Source organism: Diadema antillarum, unplaced genomic scaffold (genome assembly GCF_040938485.1).
Source record: "Diadema antillarum isolate AM-2024a unplaced genomic scaffold, OU_Dant_1.0 seq00000375_RagTag, whole genome shotgun sequence".
NCBI lineage: Eukaryota > Metazoa > Echinodermata > Echinoidea > Diadematoida > Diadematidae > Diadema > Diadema antillarum.
The window spans coordinates 877,387-899,768 of NW_027271374.1; the positions used below are offsets into that span (position 1 = coordinate 877,387).

Below are 22,382 nucleotides of genomic sequence, written 5' to 3' on the forward strand. Positions count from 1 at the left end.
TCTATAACTCTCTCCAACCTACTAGCCAGTCCAAGTTCCAGGAAACCTGGATGACTCACTGCCTAACTATGTACAAAACATCATTACCAAAATTAACTACCAATCACATTGGGCTACAGGGACAGTGCCTCACTCAGCCAAATATGTTAGCACTTCCCAGAACATTCTGGAAATGGGTGAAATCATTCTAGATTGAGTGAGCTATAATGTTTTTCCTATTCCATGCATGTACTGTATAGCTACATTGTATACCACCTAGAAATTCTCCACTTATCTGGTCAGCCTGTATGTACTATATCTATACCACATAGAATGTTCTCCATTAATCTGGTCAACCTGTGTACATACACATTAAAACAGCCATGGATACAGTACATCATACATTATATCATATGTACCTAACTACTTGTGTGTACATTTGTGACAACAGATAATTTCACAAAGAAGATTATTTCTGTGTTTTCGAGTGCTTTTTATGGACATGTCAAAATTAAGTCAATATGATATCAATTAAGCCAAATATGTTTTGCATTCTTTTTTTTTTCTTTTTTTTCTTTTGCTCGCTTCATTTAAGCTGAGGAGAATTTCATGGCTGTTACACTGCTTGAATACACCACCACATTTTCTTGTCCCTTTTAAACTGAAATCAGAATACAAATCATGAAAGCTTGAGAAACCCTTTTTTTTTTCAAAACGCATGCTCAGCATTGAGAATGTCACTAAATGACAGACCATAATACAATCAAACAAATACAAATGTAAGACATTTTTGACATGCTTTCTTGCATACAAACACCATTTCAGTCATTCCATATTTATCTTCACTGAGCCATTATTCATTGGATTGCTAGCTTTATAACTAGATCTCCAAATCATAATGCCACAGTACAACTGCATCACTTTATGTGATCAAGCATCACAAAATGCACAAAATGTGATACAGGTCAATTTCCCAGTAGTTCTTAAAACAATACATTTTGGGTCAACAATGTCAATTTCTGGATAGTGGTATTTCCTGAAGGAACAATTCTTTCTCTGCTTGAATCTGACTTCTGGACACACAAAATTAATCAAACATACTAATTTTCATAGACTGAATGCTGTCTTTGTTTTTACATTTCAATTCATCTAGCTGAAAAACACACTCGGACATTACTTTGCTTCAGAGGGCATGATCACTAAATACATGTCCGTCAAGGATATCTTTTTCTTTTTAGATCAAAAGTGAAATTTGTAAGAGTAACAACTCTTGATTGGTTTTTAACATGAGATCATTAAAGTCAATACTCCTGTCCTTGTTGTCGTTTGCAATGCTAGGTAACATTTTGCCTTTTTTAATAGTGGAAACATAAGGAAAAATTCTGAACTGAACTCACATTTTGGCATGCTCCAGGTCTCTCCTGAGAATGGTGTTTTCCTCCTTCAGTGATGGGTAATCCACCATCGTCCTTAGCCTCTCATTCAGAAGGTCACTCCGATTGTTGGACGAGGCCATCTCAGACTTGGCCTCCTTCAGCAGAGTCTGACACACAAGGTCAAAGGTCAAATGCATCAATAAAATCTGTGGGGCATGTATGTTTTTCAGAATGCATGAGTAGTTGATGATGAGTACGTAGTGTACCAGGGTACATGTAGTTTCAGTTTTAAACACTTCACTTCTTCTCCTTCTTCTCATATGGCACCACGTGTCTCATCGATACTGTTTGCTGACAGTTGTCAGTCACATGGAGCACACCATGAGGGGTTGGCATCTCCATCCTATCTTCCGAACACTTCACCGGGTTTACACCCTGCCCTTTGTGAGGAGTGACGCGGAATCTTTTACATGCATGTATATATGAGTTTGACTCTCTCACACATGGGACCTCCATTTTATGTCCTACCTGAAGGACAGAGTGTTTTGACTCTTACTAGAGAGGAGGGCATGATTACACACAACGTAGCTCAGCAAGACTCACTTGAATTTGAACCTGAGCCATTTGATTGCAGGGCAGACATGCTACCGATAAAGTATAGGATTCATATGACATATTATATGCTTTGAGACTGGAATAGATTCTAATTACCCTAAGACAATCTACAAAGATTCAGACAAAGAACTAATCATAAAATGTTGTCTTCATAACAATAATAATCATCAGCATCACCAATGACCCATAAAACAAAGATCAATGCATTCATTTTTGGCACATCTGAAAACAAATTGCACATAAATAGCATACCAAAAGTGATAAGTGAACTACTATAAATCAAAATTCCAACTCAGACATACACTGGTACTGTATGGGTGTTAAACATTATAACTTAATTGGTTATAGTTACCATTTATCGTCAAACTACAATTTCAAAAGGATGTGCAGGTAAACCAATTTAACCATTCATCCATGAGCTTCCACTGAAAATAATTTGGAACAATACCTCAAAAGTTGATACACATTTCTTACCTCAAGTTCCAGGACTTGGCTTGTTTTGTTCTTGAGTTGATCCTGAAGCATCTTCAAAGACTCTCTTTCCTCTGTCACTCTTCTTTGCTCAGCTACAATCAGATAATACAGGATGCACATCATATCAAAATTATGGTTACAATAAAAATATATATCGACAATACTGAACCAACCCACTATATCTAAGTTAGTACCATGTATACACATTGTCTATCATAGATATTCAATATACAGTCAACCTTGCATAAGTCGAATCTATTTGGACCAAAAAAAAAAATAGATTCAACTTTAGAGAAAATTCGACCTATGGTGGATTAAAATAAAAAGAAGAGGACATGACAAGACCTTCGACTTGAACATTATTCGACTTATGCGAGGTCAACCTCAGCAAGGTTGACTGTATATTCAATATATGACACACATCTGATTCCCAAAGGGTAACGATCAATTCTGGGGTAACCTTTACAGGTTTTCACAAAAAGCACAAATGGCAAGATTTTACCATTAATATTCAGGTAATGAACTTGATAAGGACAGAAAATGTAAGAGGTACAACTGTAGCAGCCAATGGACAACAGGAAATTTACAACGTATGACAGAAAGGAAATTGCAGCAGTAAGAACTTATCTTAGTAAAGTAATGAACACATTTAAGTCCACACTGTCTTGCCCTGATCTTTCCTTTTATGCAGGTGACAAATTATGATCAAATTCAGGAAAAACATCAAATGCTGAATACCACTAATCTATCAACTGAGTCAAATTCAGAGCAGTTGACTGTATTATCATTATTATTTATTCCTTTTTTTTTACGATGCATGGAAAAACTGGTAGAATGCTGCAGTGCTTTATTCTATGTTTTGTTTGTTTTTTGTTGTTTTGGGTGGGGCTTTTTTTTTGGAGGAGGGCTCTTCTTACCTCTGACCTTGGCTTCTTTCTGTTCCACATCATGCAGCCTCTTGGCAATTCTAGCCTCGTAGTCCAGTTCTAGCCTGGAAGATAGAGATATACAGATAGATGTCATAAGGGATTCATTTCAGTGGTATTCTGCAAGGCTCCTAGCCTCTTCAAGCCAAACTAGAAATGTCGCTACAGCGACTGGTTATACCCCCACCAAACAACATTTCATAAGCTTTGGTCAAAACAACATTTCATAAGCTTTGGTAAAAAAACTGAGGAAGTAGTTAAATCCGCAAGATCTTTCCTTGATCTTCTGCCATTAATATGCCGTTACCATGGCAACGTACTTTCGGGTACTGTCGAAAAATACGTCTTGCACATCTACAACCAAAGGCACACATCTGTACCAAGTTTCATGGAAATTGGGCAAAAACTGAGGAAGTAGTTTGCAACACAAATTTTTCCATCATTTTGGCTCATAATATGTGAGCTGTTACCATGGCAACATACTTTTTGTCACTGTCAAGAAATGTGTCATGCTGACCTATATCCTAAGACAAACATTCAATATGAATTCCATGAGAATTGGAAGAACACTGATGAAGCAGTTTTGCCATGAAGCATTTTGCCCTATATTTTACCAATAACATGCCGTTACCATGGCAACGCACTTTTTGCCACTGCGGAAATATGTGTCTTGCACATTAACACATTCAGATGAATATCTGTACCTAATTTCATAAAAATTGATCAAAAACTGTGGGAGGAGTTCGCGACGCAAGATTTGTACCCATTTTTGCCCATAATATGCCGTTACCATGGCAACGTACTTTTGGGTACTGTCAAAAAATACGTCTTGCACATCTACAACCCAAGGCACACATCTGTGCCAAGTTTTATGGGAATCGGTTGAAAACTGAGGAAGTAGTTCGCGACGCAAGATTTGCAACGGACCGACCGCCCGACCGACCGCCCGCCCGACCGCCCGACCGCCCGACCGCCCGACCGCCCGCCCGACCGACCGCCCGACCGACCGCCCGACCGACCGCCCGACCGACCGTCCGCTGATTCCTATATACCCCCTTCAAACTTCGTTTGGCGGGGGTATAAAAACATACATGCACCAATGCTAAGTGAAAAAAAGACACATTCTTCAAAGGCAAAACAAACATGAAAGCATGAGATTATTTAAAAGCAGGAGTGAAGATGTGCTATGACAGATTTTTATCAGTTCTTTTTTTCCAGATTTTTATCACAATGAACTTGTAACAAATACTAAAGGCTCTGAATTTCCAACATTGTTATGCGTAACAGGCACAGGCGGACAAGGCTTAAAGAGGGGGACAACTGATAAACGCTGTCGTAGCACAATGTCACATTGTGATCAGTTTTACCCCCCCCCCCCCTTTTTTTCCTCTCATTTGCATTAGGATCACGCTCACATCTAAGTTTTATTTTGAATTCACTAGGTAAGGATTATTATAATGAACGGGATAAGTTACCAGTCTGCCTTGCAAGTCAATAACACATAGCCCAGGGTTTTGGCATATTTTACACAGGTGGGTTTAATTGTGGAGGATGCAAAATCTTTTGTGTTTGTGTATGCAAGTGAGTATGAGAGTGCCAAGATATGAGAGAGAAAAGTGTGAGAGTGAACAGATGACACCCAGAACTTCTTGCAGAAGGATGTAAGGCTGAAGCACACGCCCAAACTTGCAAGTTGGTTTCTGCATGGCTGGCAGAACCAGAGCAATGCAAGCAGCGTGACTTCTGGCAGCACAGGCCAGGAGAAGCCCCATATTCAGCGCAACTTTTGGCAGCACAGACCAGGAGAAGCCCCAATTTCCCCCAGCTTGAAGTTACCCTTCATGAACTGTAAGTTGTCATGTTATTTGTATTTTTTTGTGTGTGTATTTTTGCCTATCCTTGTCAAAGTGGAGCAAAATCTTAATTGCTGACATTATTTGAGTAAAAGTACTCCTTTTGGAAAGCGTGAAGAGTTGTAATTCTTCGAAATTAGAAACACAACTATCTCACATATAATGTTCATGTAGAATTTGAAGTTTCCGTATTGATGTGATGGTCGTAACGCAAGGAGAAATTTATTATGGTCTGAGAACGAGGCTATGCTGTGTGTATTGCATCAAAATTATTGATGAAGTTCTTTTGAGTTAAAGTTAGCACGAGAAATGTATATTACAGTGAGCTATTGATTATGTTTATAAGCACTAACTCCGATGTTTGAGAAGTATGACATTTGTATTCAGTGCTATCGAGGTGTATACACGTATTACTTCTGAGTAAGAATAATAAATGTAAGAGGCGGTTTGAAGGTAAGGAAATTAGTAATTCAACAGAGTAATTATTGGTCTGTGAAGTAGTACTGCACGGAAATTACAATATATATAAAGAATACATAAGTATGCATTTGATCAGATTATATATACATATATATCTTTTGTGGATAAGATGAATGTGGCAGAATGAAATTTAAAGGTAGGAATGATAGAATTACTCCCCCATTTCGATAACTTAAAATTTTATTTACTTCAGGGATGAGCTGGGCTCATGATGAAATGTCCAGCCCGCATTGTTTATAGCGGGATATCCAGCAGGCAATGCTCCCGAGGTGCCACTCAGCACACGACACTCACATCACTCAGCAGATATACAGTACAGCATACACCACTCGTCACGCACAACCCGCCACTCGATATAATTCGTCATTATACGGCATCGGTCGGCGTTGTTCGTCACTCGTCCGGTTTCGGAGTCTCGCCACCTACTCGCCATCCTCGTCCTACAGGGTGACGCGTCCGTTGCTCATCTGCGCATATGACCCGGGTACACCTCAATAATGTGAGCATCACGAGAGTGGACTGAAGGACTCAGTAGCTCGAACTGCTCATCCTTTCCCCAGGTGCTACATAACCAGTAAACCCCATGTTTACGTTATGTCTGCCACAACATTGATTAATTAGTATGATAATATTTTCTTGCAGCGGTATTGTTACTACCATGTATTCGTAATACATTGATTTGTTAATTTTTGTACCAGTTGACTTTTATTTTATTTGGACGAGCCGGAAAGCACCGATGTCCCTAATAATCTATTTATTTCACGGTATACACTGGTGTAAAGCCACTCTGCCTTGTAGTTCATGTAACATCATACCACTGTAACAGGACTTAATCTATCGTCAGCCAGACTACTGTAAAGGTGGAAATTTTCGCGGTGTTGAAATTTTCGCGCAACCAGAAACTAGCGCGAAAATAAAAGCACGCGAATATTTTTGCCTGCCATACGTTCCTGTGCATTATGTCTTGATTCCGCGGAATTAAAAACACGCGAAACTCTTCTGACCCGGCCAAGCGCGAAAAATTAGTCACGCAAAAATATCCACTTTTGCAGTACTCAGAGCTAAGAGCTGACACACAACTTCACCCCTCTGTTTTAATAATCTCTTGCTTTCATTCAATAGGCCTTCAATACAAACTTGACTCATGAAATCAGCTAAAATATCACCCCCCCCACGCTTCCCAAATACATCGCATGTACAGTAATTTGTATTATTAGATGCAGAATTTTCACATTTGAAAAAGTCCTGCAAGTTAAACAAAGTGTCTGGACACATACAATGTAAAGGCTCACCTCTTGGACTCTTCCTTTAATCTCTGGTCATAAGTGGACTCGATGTTGGAGACGGACGCCTCCCGGAATTTGAGATTGTCCTCCAGGGCCTTCCTCTTATCCTCCTCCATCTTGGCTGCCCTGAAGGGTGGAAGAGGGGGGTGGGAGATTAATACTCAAGTACCATACAGGATGAGTGATCACTTAGTCTTAGTTTGTTCATCTGTTTGCTTTTACCAAAGGCTCTGAAGTGCAAATATAACACAAACCTCCCATTAGATGTCACGGGGAAGACTGAGTAGTCTTTGTGATGCATTAATATGTCGCAAGCAAGAACCATTGCATACAGTATACACTGGAACATAAAATGTGCATATACATACATACACACATACATACATACATACATTCATTTATATGCATACACTCATTAACTATAGGCATCTTCATACTTATGTACATGTATGTACATGCATACATACATACATATACCCATACATACATACACACATACATACACCTGAAACTTTTCATTAATTTACTTTATCAGTTCAATGGAGATCTAAAAAGAAACTAATCACAAATTTGTGAACACAATGCCTGGGAATCAGTGCATCACAGTCTACAGAAAAGTGTATTTGTGTTGGTTGACTGCAGGCAGGTCTGCACCTTGGACACAAAATTGATGTCCTGCATGGCTTTCTAGGGAAACAGGAAAATACAAGACTTTCATTTGAGCAGGGAAATTATCGCACCTTAAAACCTTTGAAATCCCTAAGTGTTAATCAATCGGTGGAGAAGAAGAACTGCTGTGAAAGAAAGAAGAGCACAAACCTTGCGTTGATTTCAACCTCCCGTCTGAGATCTGCCTCCCTCTGTCTGATAACTCTGAGTTCCTCCAGCAGGCTCTGTCTCTGGGCGTATGTCTCTTTCTCTATCAGCTGATATGGAGGAGGAGGGAGGGAGTATTTAGTAGCTTGAAATTTAAGTCTCTACTTTGCATCAAGAAAAGTTTCGTTACAAAATCAAGGATCGTTTTGCCTCACTGAATATTAGCAAACCTTATTTTGCGTTGACTCACATTTGCGTATATGTGTATATGTCACACGGTTTGGCGAGAGATCTCGTAGACCAAACCAGTTTTTGACAAATTCATTGCATCTTCAAATAAAAACGGTTCACATGTGGAGGTTTTCAACAGTCATAATTGTTCAACCATGTCCAATGTAGCCTCACTCCTAGTACTTGGTTTGGTAACCGCCCTGTGGAATTACTTCCGGGATGCTGTGGTAGATGTTGTCATAACTGTTCAACCTAGCATCGCTCCCACACACTCTAGTACTGAGTTCGGTCACTGCCCTGTCGAATTACTTCCGGGATGGTGTGATAGATGTTGTCAAGCTGACGCTGCAGGTGATCGGGAGTGAGCTGCGTCCTGCAATATTCCTTCAGGCCGTCTATGAGTTGCTGATTGGTCCAGAGCTTGACACGCCTTTGAATAAACACCTTCACGTGTCCCCAAAGGTGCTCGATGGGGTTGATATCCGGGCTTTCCGCCGGTGTCCTCCAGCAGTTCAAGTTTTTGTGCTGCATAAACTGATGAGCATAGATGCTGGAATGATCCATGTGGATACTTCTCGCGAATGAACGGGAGCAAGCATTGAGCGAGGATAGTGTCTGTGAGAAGAAGAGGAGCTTCGTTGCACCCCTCCTTGAGATGCCAGCCCACACGTGGACTTTCGCTGGATGCTTGGGCTTGCCAACCTTCACCTTCCAGGTGCCCCGCCTCCGATAGTAGTATCCGAAATGGTTCTCCACCCAGAACGTACTGTAGTCAGTCCAAATGACGTTGTCAAAGTTCTCCCCCTCCTCGATTATCCTCATTGCAAAGTCAAGACGAGCAGCCTTGTTGATGTTCATTTCCTGATGAGCTGGCCGTAGAGGGCACGAGACCGAGTCCATCCGAGGCGATCTAGAACCCTGCTGATTGTGCTAGGACTGACCCCCTTGCTAAACTGAGCCTGGATCTTGTTCCGCAGTTCCACTGTTGATGACTCACAGTCCGCTTCGATGAGCTGGTCGATGAAGAGTTCTTCTTCACGAGCCAAGGAGCGCGTTCTACCCTTCCGTTGACGATCAAGAACGGATCCCGTTGAAGTGTAGCGCTGGATACACTTCCTTACAGCAGTTCTCGAGGCGAAGATGCTGCACTGCCTTAGTCTTCCTTGTATGGTGGCAGTACTGTCACCAGCACTCCACCACAGAATGATCCTCCCACGGTCAGAAGAACTAATTCGCGACAAGGTACGGGATACAGTGTATAATATGAAGAGCGGTCGTAGAGAATACGTTGTATGATTTGAAGAGAAGTGAAGAATGACTTGATGTATCACAACTTTCAGGTTTTGTTCAGTTTCTTGCCTATTCTTGTATTTCAACTGACCAATAGGATCCGACTCTATTGACTGCTGCTGTCCTGGCCGACGAGGAAGCACCAGAGATCGACCCGATTCCAGCACAGCATATCGCACCAATTACCAACGAGGAGTTCCTGCAAGGTGTTCAAACACTGCGGGTCCAGTTGAACAATATGGAAGGCCAGCCTGCCTTCAACTTGCCACAGGCCATCGGGAACCAGGTGCTGTTGGAGCAGAACGTTCGTCTGGCGGAGAGGAACGCCAACCTCGAGAGGGAAAACAGCGATCTATGCAAGAGGGTAATTAATTTATTGCCATTTTAAAAGCTTTTCTCTAGTTGTATTCTGATATTGGATAATATGACTTGATCGCGACGCCGAAAATTTTACAACCAGTACAATGTTGAATATAAACTGTCTTTGAGAGATGAGAAATAAAAGTAGTCACTCAAAATACTCAACATACAAAAAAAAGACATGTAAAGTCAAGTTAAGTAATATGTCTGTATGAAATTTGTACAAACTAAATTAAAGAATACATGTATTGATCTCTACATAAATGAGTGTTAAGTTCAATAACTGAATGTAATTTCGTGTTTGTCTTATTTCTTTCAATCTGTATTCCTTTTTTTTCTTCCTTTCCTTTTCTTTCTTTCTTTCTATTGCGGTACGAGGACTTGGAAGCAGGCATGACAAGGTTGGAGCGCTACATCACCACTCCTGCTACGCCCTAAGCAACATCATCTGTCTCCCCTACATCGTCTTTGCCTCTATCATCGCCTGACAGCGGACCGCCTAGGGTGCCTACAGTCAGCAAGCAAGGGGCTACCGCAGCAGGTCTCGATGGACCAACGGGGGTAATGGAGGACCTCCTCCCCCAACTGCGTTCCATGGCTCATGACGCGTGTGAGGTGGCAAGGAGACTGGCGGCGGCGCTCTTCACAGATGAAGAGCGCATGGAGAACGCCTGCATCAGCGGCCACAAGGGGAGGCAGCTGGACCCTGCGCGGGTCCAGGTCCTGCAAGAGGCGTTTTTCCGGGTGTGTCCAGCTCTAAGGTGCCAGCGGGACATGGTGTGGCGCACGGCGGTGGAGGCCATCAATGGGTGATTGCAGTACGTGCGGATGAAGAGGAGGAAAGAGCAGCGAGCAGCAGGACGACAGTAAGAAGAGCAAACGGCGCGGTGAAAGCTTGGACAGATGTTGCAATCGCATGCCCAGGAATGGGAGAGACAATGATTGCATCGATTGTTCGACTTGGTTTATTGTATATGTGTAAATAGTTCACCATATTATGGAGTGGTGTTAATAAACCAGTATGTTAATGAATCGTGCAACCTGTGTAAGTTAGTTTGTTTTGCTTTAGTTCAATGACTCCACCAGGTCGGTGAATGAGATTATGTTGGTGATGGTGGGTTTATTTCTCTTATATCGTTTTGTTGTTTGTTTCTGTGTGTGTGTGTGTGTGTGTGTATGTGGATATGTTTACATATATATCTATTTAAGACCAATGTTGACAATCTTTACACTTCCTCATTGTACATGATATTTACTTAACCTCGCTTAAACAAACCGTTTTCTCTGGTCTGAAGCACTAACTTTAGCTAGCATTTAATATTGAAGCGTGTCAATACTTGTTCTGGAACATACATAGTGAAATACTCAACATTGGCATTTTGCTATTTTCTACTTTTATACACGATAACAAAACATATAGTAGTGAATGCAGGTGAAGAATTCAGTACAAAGGCTGTACATTGTAATACACAGAGAAAAAACTCGCTGGGTATCACGGCAATACAAACACAATGTCTCTCTAATCGAACGTTAGCTGACGTTAGTTAATGTGGTTTTTGTTTTTCATAAAATAACCTACATGTATATGTTTGAGAGAACAAGCAAAATGAAACATGTTCTTTTTCTCAGTGTACATTGTAAGTCTTAACATTAGTACTATTTGCGATTAAAAGTGAGCCTTTATAATATCCAGTCATTCTACTAACTATTAATTGCCAGATTAACAGCGATAGCAACTACGTGGAACTTGAAACAATTACTTCTCATAACTAAGGAGTTGTATAGAACTAAGTTACGCATGTTTAGCGTACAGTTACACCTCGCGCATAAATGAATGTGCAAATTGATATATTTCTTTGGAAAATTGCAAACAATGTCCTGTAAATCTAACGCTTTTAAAAACTGCGTGATCGTTGATAAACAAAAGTTGGGTGCATATTGAGAGGAAGAATTAATTTTAAAATGACGGGACTGCAGAGATATAACTCATAGAGAAGGTTTATATGTAGCTAAACCCTTCACGTCCGAATAGTAGGCAAGGGACAGTGGTGCATCCCTCACCTGCTACATAACGTTGTAAACTGTATGTCGGCCTCCCGTGTGTCTCAGCAGCTCCTCGGAGGATCGTATAACAGTAAAATAAAACTCTAAACAGACGGATTTCTCCGTCTAACGTTAGCGCACATCTACTCCTATGAGCAAACGTTAGCTTAGCAACTAACGTTAGTTATCGATAGCTAACGTTAGCTGACTTCCCGGCGATTCCCCTAGCTAACATTAGAAGTGAAACTTTGTTGTGACAGATACTGTAACTATATCACCTCATATTAGAACTTCTTTCATATTTGATGTTCTGTTAGGAAATGAAATAGAAAAAATATCACACCGACCTCTTGATGTTTCTGTAACCGTTCCATGGTGGCCTGTTCTCGATCTCTGAGGGCATCTGACTTGAGCTGATATGTTGACTCCATCTATTGTAATCAGTGAACATGATAATAACCCAGCCCAGTCAGCTCATAGTGAACCACTGTAGTCTAATGTGAGCACACAATTAACATAAGAACATTGAAGTTTCTGGACAGCACATTAGTACGGATAACTATGCCATTGTTTCATGTTGGAGAGAGCAGCTAGTGGTGTGTTTCAGGAAAGTGAATTCACACTTCATAGCAGGGTCCTTGCAGTGTTTTCCATGCTACAAGTTGAGGGGGGGAAACAGACAAACTAATCATTTCATTACCGGTATTACCATGCAGTAAATTGTATTTGAAGACACATTCTGTAGACTGAAGTAGTTTTTTTCATTTCTTGATTTTCTAGTTCTTTCAATTTCAAATCACTTGTCCACTTACCTCTCTCCTTGCGCTGGCTATCTCCTTTCTTGCCTTGTCCCTTTCTTCCAGTTCAACTCTCTTCAGTTCATTCTCCTTGAATCTTGAAATCTTCCATAAGAAAATATATCATTATTGTGCTGATGTATGAATTAACGTCACTGCAGCTTATAACAGATAAAGCACTACATGAATGACATGCCGTCATTTGAAAAGATACTATTTGATATGGTAAACTTCAATGTCACAAAAAGCTGAAAAGTAAGGAAAAACAAATAGCTGAGCTGTCATAAGCACACATCAACAGCTTATATAGAGCTTGATGTCCACATTTGTTCCAAGTCAGCTTATGTCATTTGTTTAATGCCCACAATGCATACCCTACAAAACCATTCCCTTGGTAGTCTCCACTAAATGTATAATGTATGCATTCATGGGACATACAATACAAAACAATACACTTAATGTTAAGTACGCTCATTCCATATGGCTGACAGTGCATACAAACTTACAGAAATAGAAAATTCATAAACACAATTCATAATTATTAATAATTTATAGATAATAACACTTGTATGAAATTGAATATGCGCAAATATGTCCTCACTACATTTTGTCACCATAATCAGTAATGTGTCGACAGACAGCAATATGAGGCACTCACAATGCTCATCTTACTCCACCAAGCATAAAAAAAAATTTTTAAAGAGTGACCTTGTGATTTTTTTTTTTCATGGCATTGCCAATTTGCTGACACAGACACACACCTCCCGCGTGATCTCCTCCCTCGACTTTGCCTCCAGCTCCCGCCTCATCCGGAGGAGTTTTTCCTGCACAGCGTGCTTGGTGGTGATCTCATCTTCTTCTCTGCGCCGTGTGTACACCTCTTCCACGTTCTGAAGTTTTCTCTCTGGTGTGGAGTGGCAAAAAGGGGGCATCAATGCCTACTCGTGTAAGCAAAGATTTGTAGAATTCTTATTTCTATTACCAAATCCCTTCTTATTCAGTTAAATTTTGCAAAATTATGATCTCTAATATCAAGTCCCCACTTCTGTGTAGTGTGGAAGGATTATGATTTTTATTATCAAGTCTTCATAATTTTTTTCAGTGAAATTTGGCAGAATTATGATATCTATTTCCAAGTCCCCATTTTTCTTTTTAAAGAAGTTTGCATAAGTATGATTTCTATTGTTAAGTCCCAACATTTCACTAACTTGTTTATTGTTAGATATGAAAGTAGACATCAAATTATTTGAGTAGACAAGAAGTTGCACATACAATGTAAAAGGTGAGAAAAAACAGCATGATATTACAAAATCATGGAGAGAACTAGAACCAGGCAACAACAACAACAACAAAAAACAACAACAACAACAATGTTGTAGCACGTACAGTGTATAAGGTAACAGAAAGGAATAGAGATTAATTTTGTGTCTGTGTAAATTTTTGCCAGATGAGAAACCAACGATCACAGATTATCTTTAATATATGCGCATTTACTGCTATCACATCTGATTTGGTCATAAATGATCCTCTAAAAAATACTGTAGTTGGTACCCCACCCCTCCCCCTTGGAGCTTTGCCACAAAAGAAGTTTTCACAGGGATACTCATACACCAGACACAAACTTTTTTACTCACCAATGGAAGACTGATGCAGCGGATACTCCTCTACCTGCACCCCAACGTGTTCCTGCCCCGTGGCGCGGCCAGCACTGAGCTCCGATAATAACTGCCACAAGAATCCTGTCAATCACAAAGCATTTTGTATTTTTATCGTAATTAAGATCATCATATCCCCTAACTTGCACCCCAACATGTTCTTGCCCCGTGGCGTGGCCAGCACTGAGCTCCGATAATAACTGCCACAAGAATCCTGTCAATCACAAAGCATTTTGTATTTTTATCGTAATTAAGATCATCATATCCCCTAACTTGCACCCCAACATGTTCTTGCCCCGTGGCGCGGCCAGCACTGAGCTCCGATAATAACTGCCACAAGAATCCTGTCAATCACAAAGCATTTTGTATTTTTATCGTAATTAAGATCATCATATCCCCTAACTTGCACATTGGATACTAGTATGACATGATCCTCTGTACAGGTTTTATGTTATATGATTGGTTCTCAAAAATTGGTTCCCCCTCCCAAAAAAAAAAGAAAAAGAGAAAAGAAACATCTAATTACCACTTGTCATGGATCAGGATGGCAATTTCTCTCAATTCAGCATAACTGATGTACATACATTGCATGAAGCCTCTCATAGCACCAATGAAGTGTATGATCCAGTATATGAATACAGTCAAACCTATGTATAGCGGCCACCCAAGGGAGACGAAAAAAAGTGGCCATTATAGACAGGTTGCCGTTATAAACAGGGTCTTTAACATGGCTTTTCTCTCGGGAAAAATTGTGTTTAGTGGCTGTAACATATGGAAGGTAGTCACTATAGACAGGTGGCTGCTAAGGCAGGTTTGACTGTATGTTCATAAGTCCCAGAGCATGCAAGAAAAACTATGAATGTTATCAACAGAGTCGTATGTAGGAGATGTAATAAAAAGAAATAAATAGCAGAAATCAAAGTGTTTTTTTTTAATATAAATGAAATGCACTGTTCAGTATGTGTACCTTTCCAGAGCTCTGAAGCACAGTTACCATAAATACCAAATGCAACGAATGAGAGTAATATGATACATACACACATACATTTGGAGTATTGAATTCATTCTTTTATTATTTGATATTTTCTTGCTCATTATTTTTAGTTGCAGCCAGGCCCAGTTCTTTGTGACTGACGTATGCTCTCAGACAAACAATTTATGCTTAATGTAGGCCTGAAGGTCAAACCTGTTGTGATGAAAACAGAACTATTATCACATACATGCACTTGAGACATAAACATTCAAGAAGTTCTATTTACCTTTTGCATCATAATGAGGAAGATCCACTGCCTATCAGTAAGTAAAGAGATAAAATTAACAAGGTTGATATGATTAGAAATTGAGCTTTGCAAGAAACATGGATAGCACAATGACAAGGAAAGCGCAAACACATGTAAAGTGTGGAAGTGTCCTTTAAATGGGTTTTTGTAAGAATTCATTCAAGTGCCTTAAGTTTACAAGTAGAGTTAGTTAACACGGCTGATCTTATTTGTGAGAACTATGAAGCATGTGTACAAAGGCAAACTGACAATGAACAAGATTCATGAAGTTCTCACTGTGCTCAATAACTGGTGGAAAGATGTCTTTAAATAGAAATTGAGAAAAATGGATAAGGATGAGAATAACAATGTATGGATTTATGAAATATACATTGTATAGTAATGTGAACAGGTCTATGAGAACTTAAGATGAGTCATTTCCTCCTTGAATCAAGTTCTTTCTCTTTGAAATGTAACAATAATATCTCTCTCCTGTTTTCCGCAATATCTATGTGTGAGTATACACCAGTACTTGTTTTTACTACTCATGTTGATCTTTTTTGCTATGTCCTCAGAACACTGCAACATTCAGTATAAGTCTTGGCTTCAGTTATAAAATCTTGCACTGCTCATATTAACAAAAGATGAAACACAAGGAAGAGAGTTCAGAGCTTCACTTCACTGATTTAGAACAGGAAACACTTTGCATGTGATAAACTTGATTTACCCATATGTAGAATTGACACCCTATATGATGTGCAATTTTCCAGTCAATCAATTAATCGAAGCTCAGTATATTTCTTCCTCAAGAATATGAAGTAGTACAGTCCACATAAACAGCTTACTAATATTTTAAAATTTTGTTCAATGTACTTTTGTAAGCTACAAGACATGTACATGTACGTGCTCCAAATTAATATATTTTGAACAATTCTAACTTCCTCTCTTAAATAGAATAAAGAACTCACCAGCTTCTTGTACGTCTGGGATGTTGGGGAGATTCTGAGAAGGTCTAACAGATCAGGGACAGTGAATATCTAGAGGTTTTTTGGGGGGGTTGTATGAATAAGAAAGGAAAATATGGTAATCAGATATGCATAAGACACATACAGTACACTGTAAATGAAATATAGAAGTTTCTGCTGAATACATTCATAGATAAGTATGTCCAGACAAGTCATAGCTTGCTTAATCATACAAAAATTTATCAGTGAAATCAAATCGAAAAACAGAAAATAAGCACATATATATGTAACTTTTAAGTCATATCCAGATGTACAAGACATGAAATAAGAGAAAGGTACAGAGACAAATAAAACCACACAGGAATTCTTGATCAAATCTCAAATCTTGTATGAATAGCATGCATATCATAAACCACAATGAAAGATCACAGTCTAAGTGAAAAGGTTCAAGTTAATGAGAACTCACAATCAAGGAAGGGTCATAACATTTCAATGTTATCGTTTATTGATACCACAGAGCAATTACAAGGTCTAAAGTACCAGTAAGAGGTCTCCGAATCGGTATTATGGTCTTTCCGGTGCTGAATTGATTCCATTTCCATCAAAGAGGGCCATGGTTTCAAGGTGTTAAGTTTCAAAATCCATCACGACAGCTCTTTGTTGTATCAGAGCAAGTTTATAGGGATTGATTATTTCTCTCAAGTCCTTAATCACAGAACAACTTGCCTTGGCTATTACATATCACCAAAATGTCATAAGAATTCTTAATGTTTCCTCCATTACAAAATGATTCCTTACTTTGTCTTGTGCTGACCCACTCTCGGGCAAAAACACTGCGAGGGAGTAATCGTAGCCACAGCGGCGGAGGTGATCGGCAATCAGGGAGTTTGCAGCTCGAAGCATGAGGGGGGAGGGGCCCATGCCGGATGGCGGGGTGACTGCTCCTGGGTCAGATCCAAACCTGACTTGCTGGAGGAGGGCACCCTGTCGCAATTCTGTCACAAGCTTGGTCCGCAGCTGGGACTGGAGGAAAGTGAGGGGAAGATATTCAAATGAAATTTGTAACATTCTTATGTACAACAACACTTTTGTCATCACAATGGTAACATCAGTCTCATTGGTAAACACTAGTAAAGACAGGCCCACATCCAGTCACTGTTGTTGTTGTGTTTTTTTTTTGTTTTTTTTTACTTACTGATCATTAATATCATTATTATTATTATTATTATTGCTATCATTATTATTAATATTATCATTATTATCATTACTATTATTATCATTATCATTATCATTATCATCATCATCATCATCATTATTATCATTATTGCTATCATTATTATTATCATCATTATTATTATCATTGCTGATGATAGTACTGGGGGTAGGGTGATTTACAATATGAAATACTGCTCATAGACAGTAGTGCTATAGATGCACAATAACCTTTCTAAAAGTAAATGCTTTACATCCATGTTGATAGATCACGGATCTCTTCATAGTGATGCATAATTCTGAAAACATTTGCATGCTGGTGTGTGTCCTTTGTTCATAGACGTAAATGTAATGTTACTATCACACAGCTTAGTCAGCAAGGTGTGAGCAGTGCCTGTGATACCGTATTCCGTATTTCAAAGATGGCTGTTCATCTGACCAACACTTATATGTCACTGTCACACCTTAAACACTTACCTTCAGCGATTCAGCTAGTCCTCTCTCCCTGAATGTCTGATACAGTCTTGCCTTCAGCTCACTGGCAGACATCGGTGGTGTGTCCACACCGCCTTCCATGGCACAATAAATGTCTGGCAACCACTTCCTGCAGAAGGTCTCTAGGTGAACACATGAAGATAAAATTCAACTCTGACAGCTGGCATTACAGTTGGATGACTTCTCAAGATACAATACAGAAAGACTTACTGGGCCCCGTTTCATGAAACTTGTTATCAATAACAAGTTACAATAGTTGTAACAAGCTGCTAAAATACTTGCATCTGATTGGCTGAGAGCAAATTTGTCACAGAAATGAGGCAGTTGTTATTGATAACAATTTTATGAAATGGGACCCTGATTCTAATTACGGCATACTCTTCTACACTGTCTACACTACTCTACCCCTTGAGTCCTTGTTAGCTTACACATGTACACACATTTGGCAAGTTGTGGGCCATTGATGGGGGGGGGGGGGCATAAGGAAGTCTTGCCTACAATCCTACAGTATGTTTTGCACACTAGCCAGGTCTTTACTCAGACTTAGGCTTATCAGCTATAAATTTTCTAGAGTTTTCAAGAGCTTCAGACTAAGTACTGTAAAAGCGGATATTTTCGCACGACTAATTTTTCGCGCTTGGCCAGGTCAGAAGAGTTTTGCGTGTTTTTAATTCTGCGGAATCAAGAATTCACCCACAGGAACGTATGGCAAGCAAAAATATTTGCATGCTTTTATTTTCGTGCTAGTTTCTGGTTGCGCGAAATGCGCGAAAATTTCGACATCGCGAAAATTTCCACTTTTACAGTATGTCTGAAGGGGCTGCTCCAAACGTGTGCATTGCTTTGATCCAAGCTTGTCAGCAGAACATCCCCCATACCTGTGGACAACTTCTGAAGCTCTTAGACTACATCAGACAAAGCAAGCACTTCTTGTATTCCCTTCTTCCATTGAAATTGAGTGAAAGTACCAACTTTAAAAATAATATGTCAGAATAAGATGGAGAGTTCCACGCTGTATCTGGATTGATGTGTCATAGGGTAACCTGGTAAGTTGGTGTGCACATCAATCTTTTTGTAGATGTTCCAGTACATTTTCATTGCAGGCAATAGTGGTGCATTCTTCTACTCATTGATGTTTCTGGGTAGGACAATAAAGTAGCGGAGTACAATGTATGGCATACATTGAAGACAATTTATGTAAATTTAGGCCATCTTCTTTTTATTTTTTTTCAAACAATTTATCAGACAGAGCAGATCGAGAGCAGAGAGATGCATAGACTGAATGATCAGTCTCTATCTATCATCGCGGATATGCTCTGTGGAGACTACGTCTGGATTAATGGAATCCTTTTCATAATAGACTGAAGGCTCTTGTAACCAATTCTGTAAAGTAAAAGGGGATGCTCTAACTTGTTATTTGTGGAAACCAATGTGATTCGCCAACAACCAGTTATCAGCATACAATTACTAGATCTATCGAAGCCTGTTACCTGATAATGTGTGTGAGCTTGGGTATGGAAATTCCATCGAAAAACTTTGATAGACCTACTGTGGGGTATGAGTATGAGAGGCTTCCGTCTGTCTTGGTGGGGGAGAACAGCTGCCAATGACCGCGATGACTACTATGTACATGTACTAGTATTCAGGTCAAAGTAAACAGAGTAAAGTACCCCTATTGTGGCCATTAAAGGTTTTTTTCACATTGTAAACAAATTGGGCAAATTATTTTCAACCATTTCATATAAACAGAGCAAAGTACCCCTATTGTGGCCATTAAAGGGTTTTATCACATTGTAAACAAATTGGGCAAATTATTTTCAACCATTTCATATACCATACACAAGATTATTGATACACAAAATCACAAAAATATGACCAATGACAAATGGAGTGGTCAAGATTGACCAGGGCCAAACCGTTAAACCCAGCACCACATTCCCCGATATACAAATTTGTACAGCAGTACAAGCAGGTTGGTTTGCAGCATGATGTAGATCTACTTCTACTACTACTAGAGTAAAATATCCCGTTTGCAGCAGTTTAAGCATTGTTAAGGGTTTTTCCAACTTGTAAACAAATCAGGCAAATTATTTTCAACCATTTCATATATCATAGACAAGATTATTCATTAACGCAATTGTTTTCATAAAAGAAATTTACCATTGACCAACGCAGTTTTCATGATTTACCAGGGCAAAACCCAGCATAATTTTCGCCAATAAGGGCGATATGCGACGTAGTATTTCTGCTTGCGGCACCATGTACAATCCCTATGCAGTACGCGTGTGCTCCACGATCTTTAGCTGAACGCCTTCACATGTCTCGCGAACATTGTGTAAGCGCCAATTCCCATTGCGAAAGCACGTGAAAATAGCGGGCACACATGCATTGGCCGCAAACAAGATTGCAATTCTGGTGGTGTTGTTGATGTCTTTCTCGTGTTTTTCTGAATTTTTTCGATGGTAACATCCACTTTCCGAACAAAAATGGTGGCCCACATCGGCTCGCGAAAGTTCTATTTTATGTGAGGATATGTTTTCCAAATCCATGAGCATCGGAAAAACGACAAAAAAAATCACGTTTCTTGGACCATTATTTCTTAATTGTTATGTTAAGAAGTACCTAAAATTTTATTTTGGACGCGATATGTTGTCATTTAGGTGAGAAAATTTCACTTTCGTCAGAGATCGTGCCCATTTCATTGGTTGGTTTTTGTTGATTGCTAGTGTGTTAGTACTGTATATGTGTAGTGTGCATGTAACAGTGCAATGCTGTGTTTAGCGGTATATTACCGTGTATGTTGTACCTGCTGCGAACGGCTGCACGGCCGCTTACTGCCACAGTTACTCTAGCTGTACAATTCCTAATCCCATTCCTACATCCTATGCATTATGTGCATGTTCTGCGATCTTCTGCTGAATGCCTGGCCTCTCTGCACATGGCTCGCAAACATTGCGTATAAAGCCCCAAGTCCCACTGCGAAGGTACGTGAAAGTACTTGCCACACTAACGTTAGACCTCTATTATGTGTTCATACACATAAATTTACATGTCGAGAACTGGATGGATGGCTGCAAACAGGGATCACATTCTAATACAATTCTGGCGGTGTTGTTGATGTACGTGTTTTTCTCGTGTTTTTCTGATTTTTTCAATGGTAATATCCACTTCCAAAAAAAAAATTGTGGCTAGATAAATTTAACTAAATTTGCTACAATAATATACTGTATACGCTATAATTTTCGCGTACATAAATTTTCGCGAATTGCCGCTGTCACACATTTTCGCGAGTGGTTAAATTCGTGATTGGGGGACCAGAGAAAATATGAAGTGGCAAAGAAAGTGTGAATTTTCAACTTTGGTTAGTTATACACTGCATGAAAAAAACTTACCAAACTCTGCGAACTAGTAAGTTAGAATTCAACATTTTTGAAGTGGTTAAGTCCATATCGCGCAAGATTTCTGACGAGTGGTCCCCTTGCGATAATGGATTGGCTCTCTACAGTATTCGTAAGTAGACGTGGACGTGAGTAAATAAGCTTAGTCAGTATGGTCTGTTCGGTAAGCTCTGACATGGTATACTACGGTACTAGTAAATTTTATTGAAATGTTCGTATCATCAAGGCAAGGCTAAGTTGGCAAGGGATTCATTTTGGAAGGTAATATTTTCGCGTGTTGTTAATTTCGCGAATAGCTCCCGACTCGCGAAATTCGCGAAAATAAAACCCCCGCGAAATATATACAGTAGGTCTAGACCCTGCCACAACAGGAAATGAAATAGGGAAGCGCAACCACTCTAGTAACACCAACTCGGGTATATGGGACTACACAACAGTATACCAGCACATCTACAGTAAACAAACGACAACACGTTCCACAAGAACACAGTGATTTTAAAACTGCACTGTCTGTATACAGCAGTCAAACTTGTACATACAACTCATAACTTCCAACAAATCTACAGGACTTATTATCTAGTTAGAACAAAACATGAATTGTAATCAACTTTTATCTACCTTTCTCAACCCAGCTATATCGTTTCTTCGCTCGTTGCATTCATGTACTGCGCGTTTGAATTGACCGCTTCTGCGTGTATCACAGTATGCAATCCCGCAACGCGCCGCCATAATGTGCTCTACTATCTTCAGTCAGGCCATCCACATAATACAGCGAGTGCTCTGTGGGCCAGGGGAATCCGGGCGCAGAGGGGTTGGGACCTGGGAATCTGTCGCGCGCGTGTACGTCAGTCAAGCGGTCGATCATCAGCTGA

At 39.8% G+C, this 22,382-nt stretch overlaps 1 protein-coding gene across 1 annotated transcript in view; it reads right to left on the bottom strand.

Moving 5' to 3' along the window:
• Positions 1–18,193, bottom strand: part of LOC139731470 (centriole and centriolar satellite protein OFD1-like) — a 55,428-nt gene extending 37,235 nt beyond the window's left edge. The window contains exons 1-13 of the mRNA XM_071642355.1: positions 18,095–18,193; positions 17,204–17,428; positions 16,409–16,477; positions 15,441–15,471; positions 14,161–14,265; positions 13,288–13,430; positions 12,542–12,631; positions 12,077–12,160; positions 7,809–7,915; positions 6,996–7,115; positions 3,362–3,435; positions 2,445–2,536; positions 1,377–1,522 (exon numbers count right to left, since the gene is read on the bottom strand). Coding sequence (XP_071498456.1) covers positions 1,377–1,522; positions 2,445–2,536; positions 3,362–3,435; positions 6,996–7,115; positions 7,809–7,915; positions 12,077–12,160; positions 12,542–12,631; positions 13,288–13,430; positions 14,161–14,265; positions 15,441–15,471; positions 16,409–16,477; positions 17,204–17,428; positions 18,095–18,193 — 1,385 coding nt within the window. The remainder of the gene's footprint in view (positions 1–1,376; positions 1,523–2,444; positions 2,537–3,361; positions 3,436–6,995; positions 7,116–7,808; positions 7,916–12,076; positions 12,161–12,541; positions 12,632–13,287; positions 13,431–14,160; positions 14,266–15,440; positions 15,472–16,408; positions 16,478–17,203; positions 17,429–18,094) is intronic.
• Between the last annotated feature and the right edge of the window lie 4,189 nt (positions 18,194–22,382).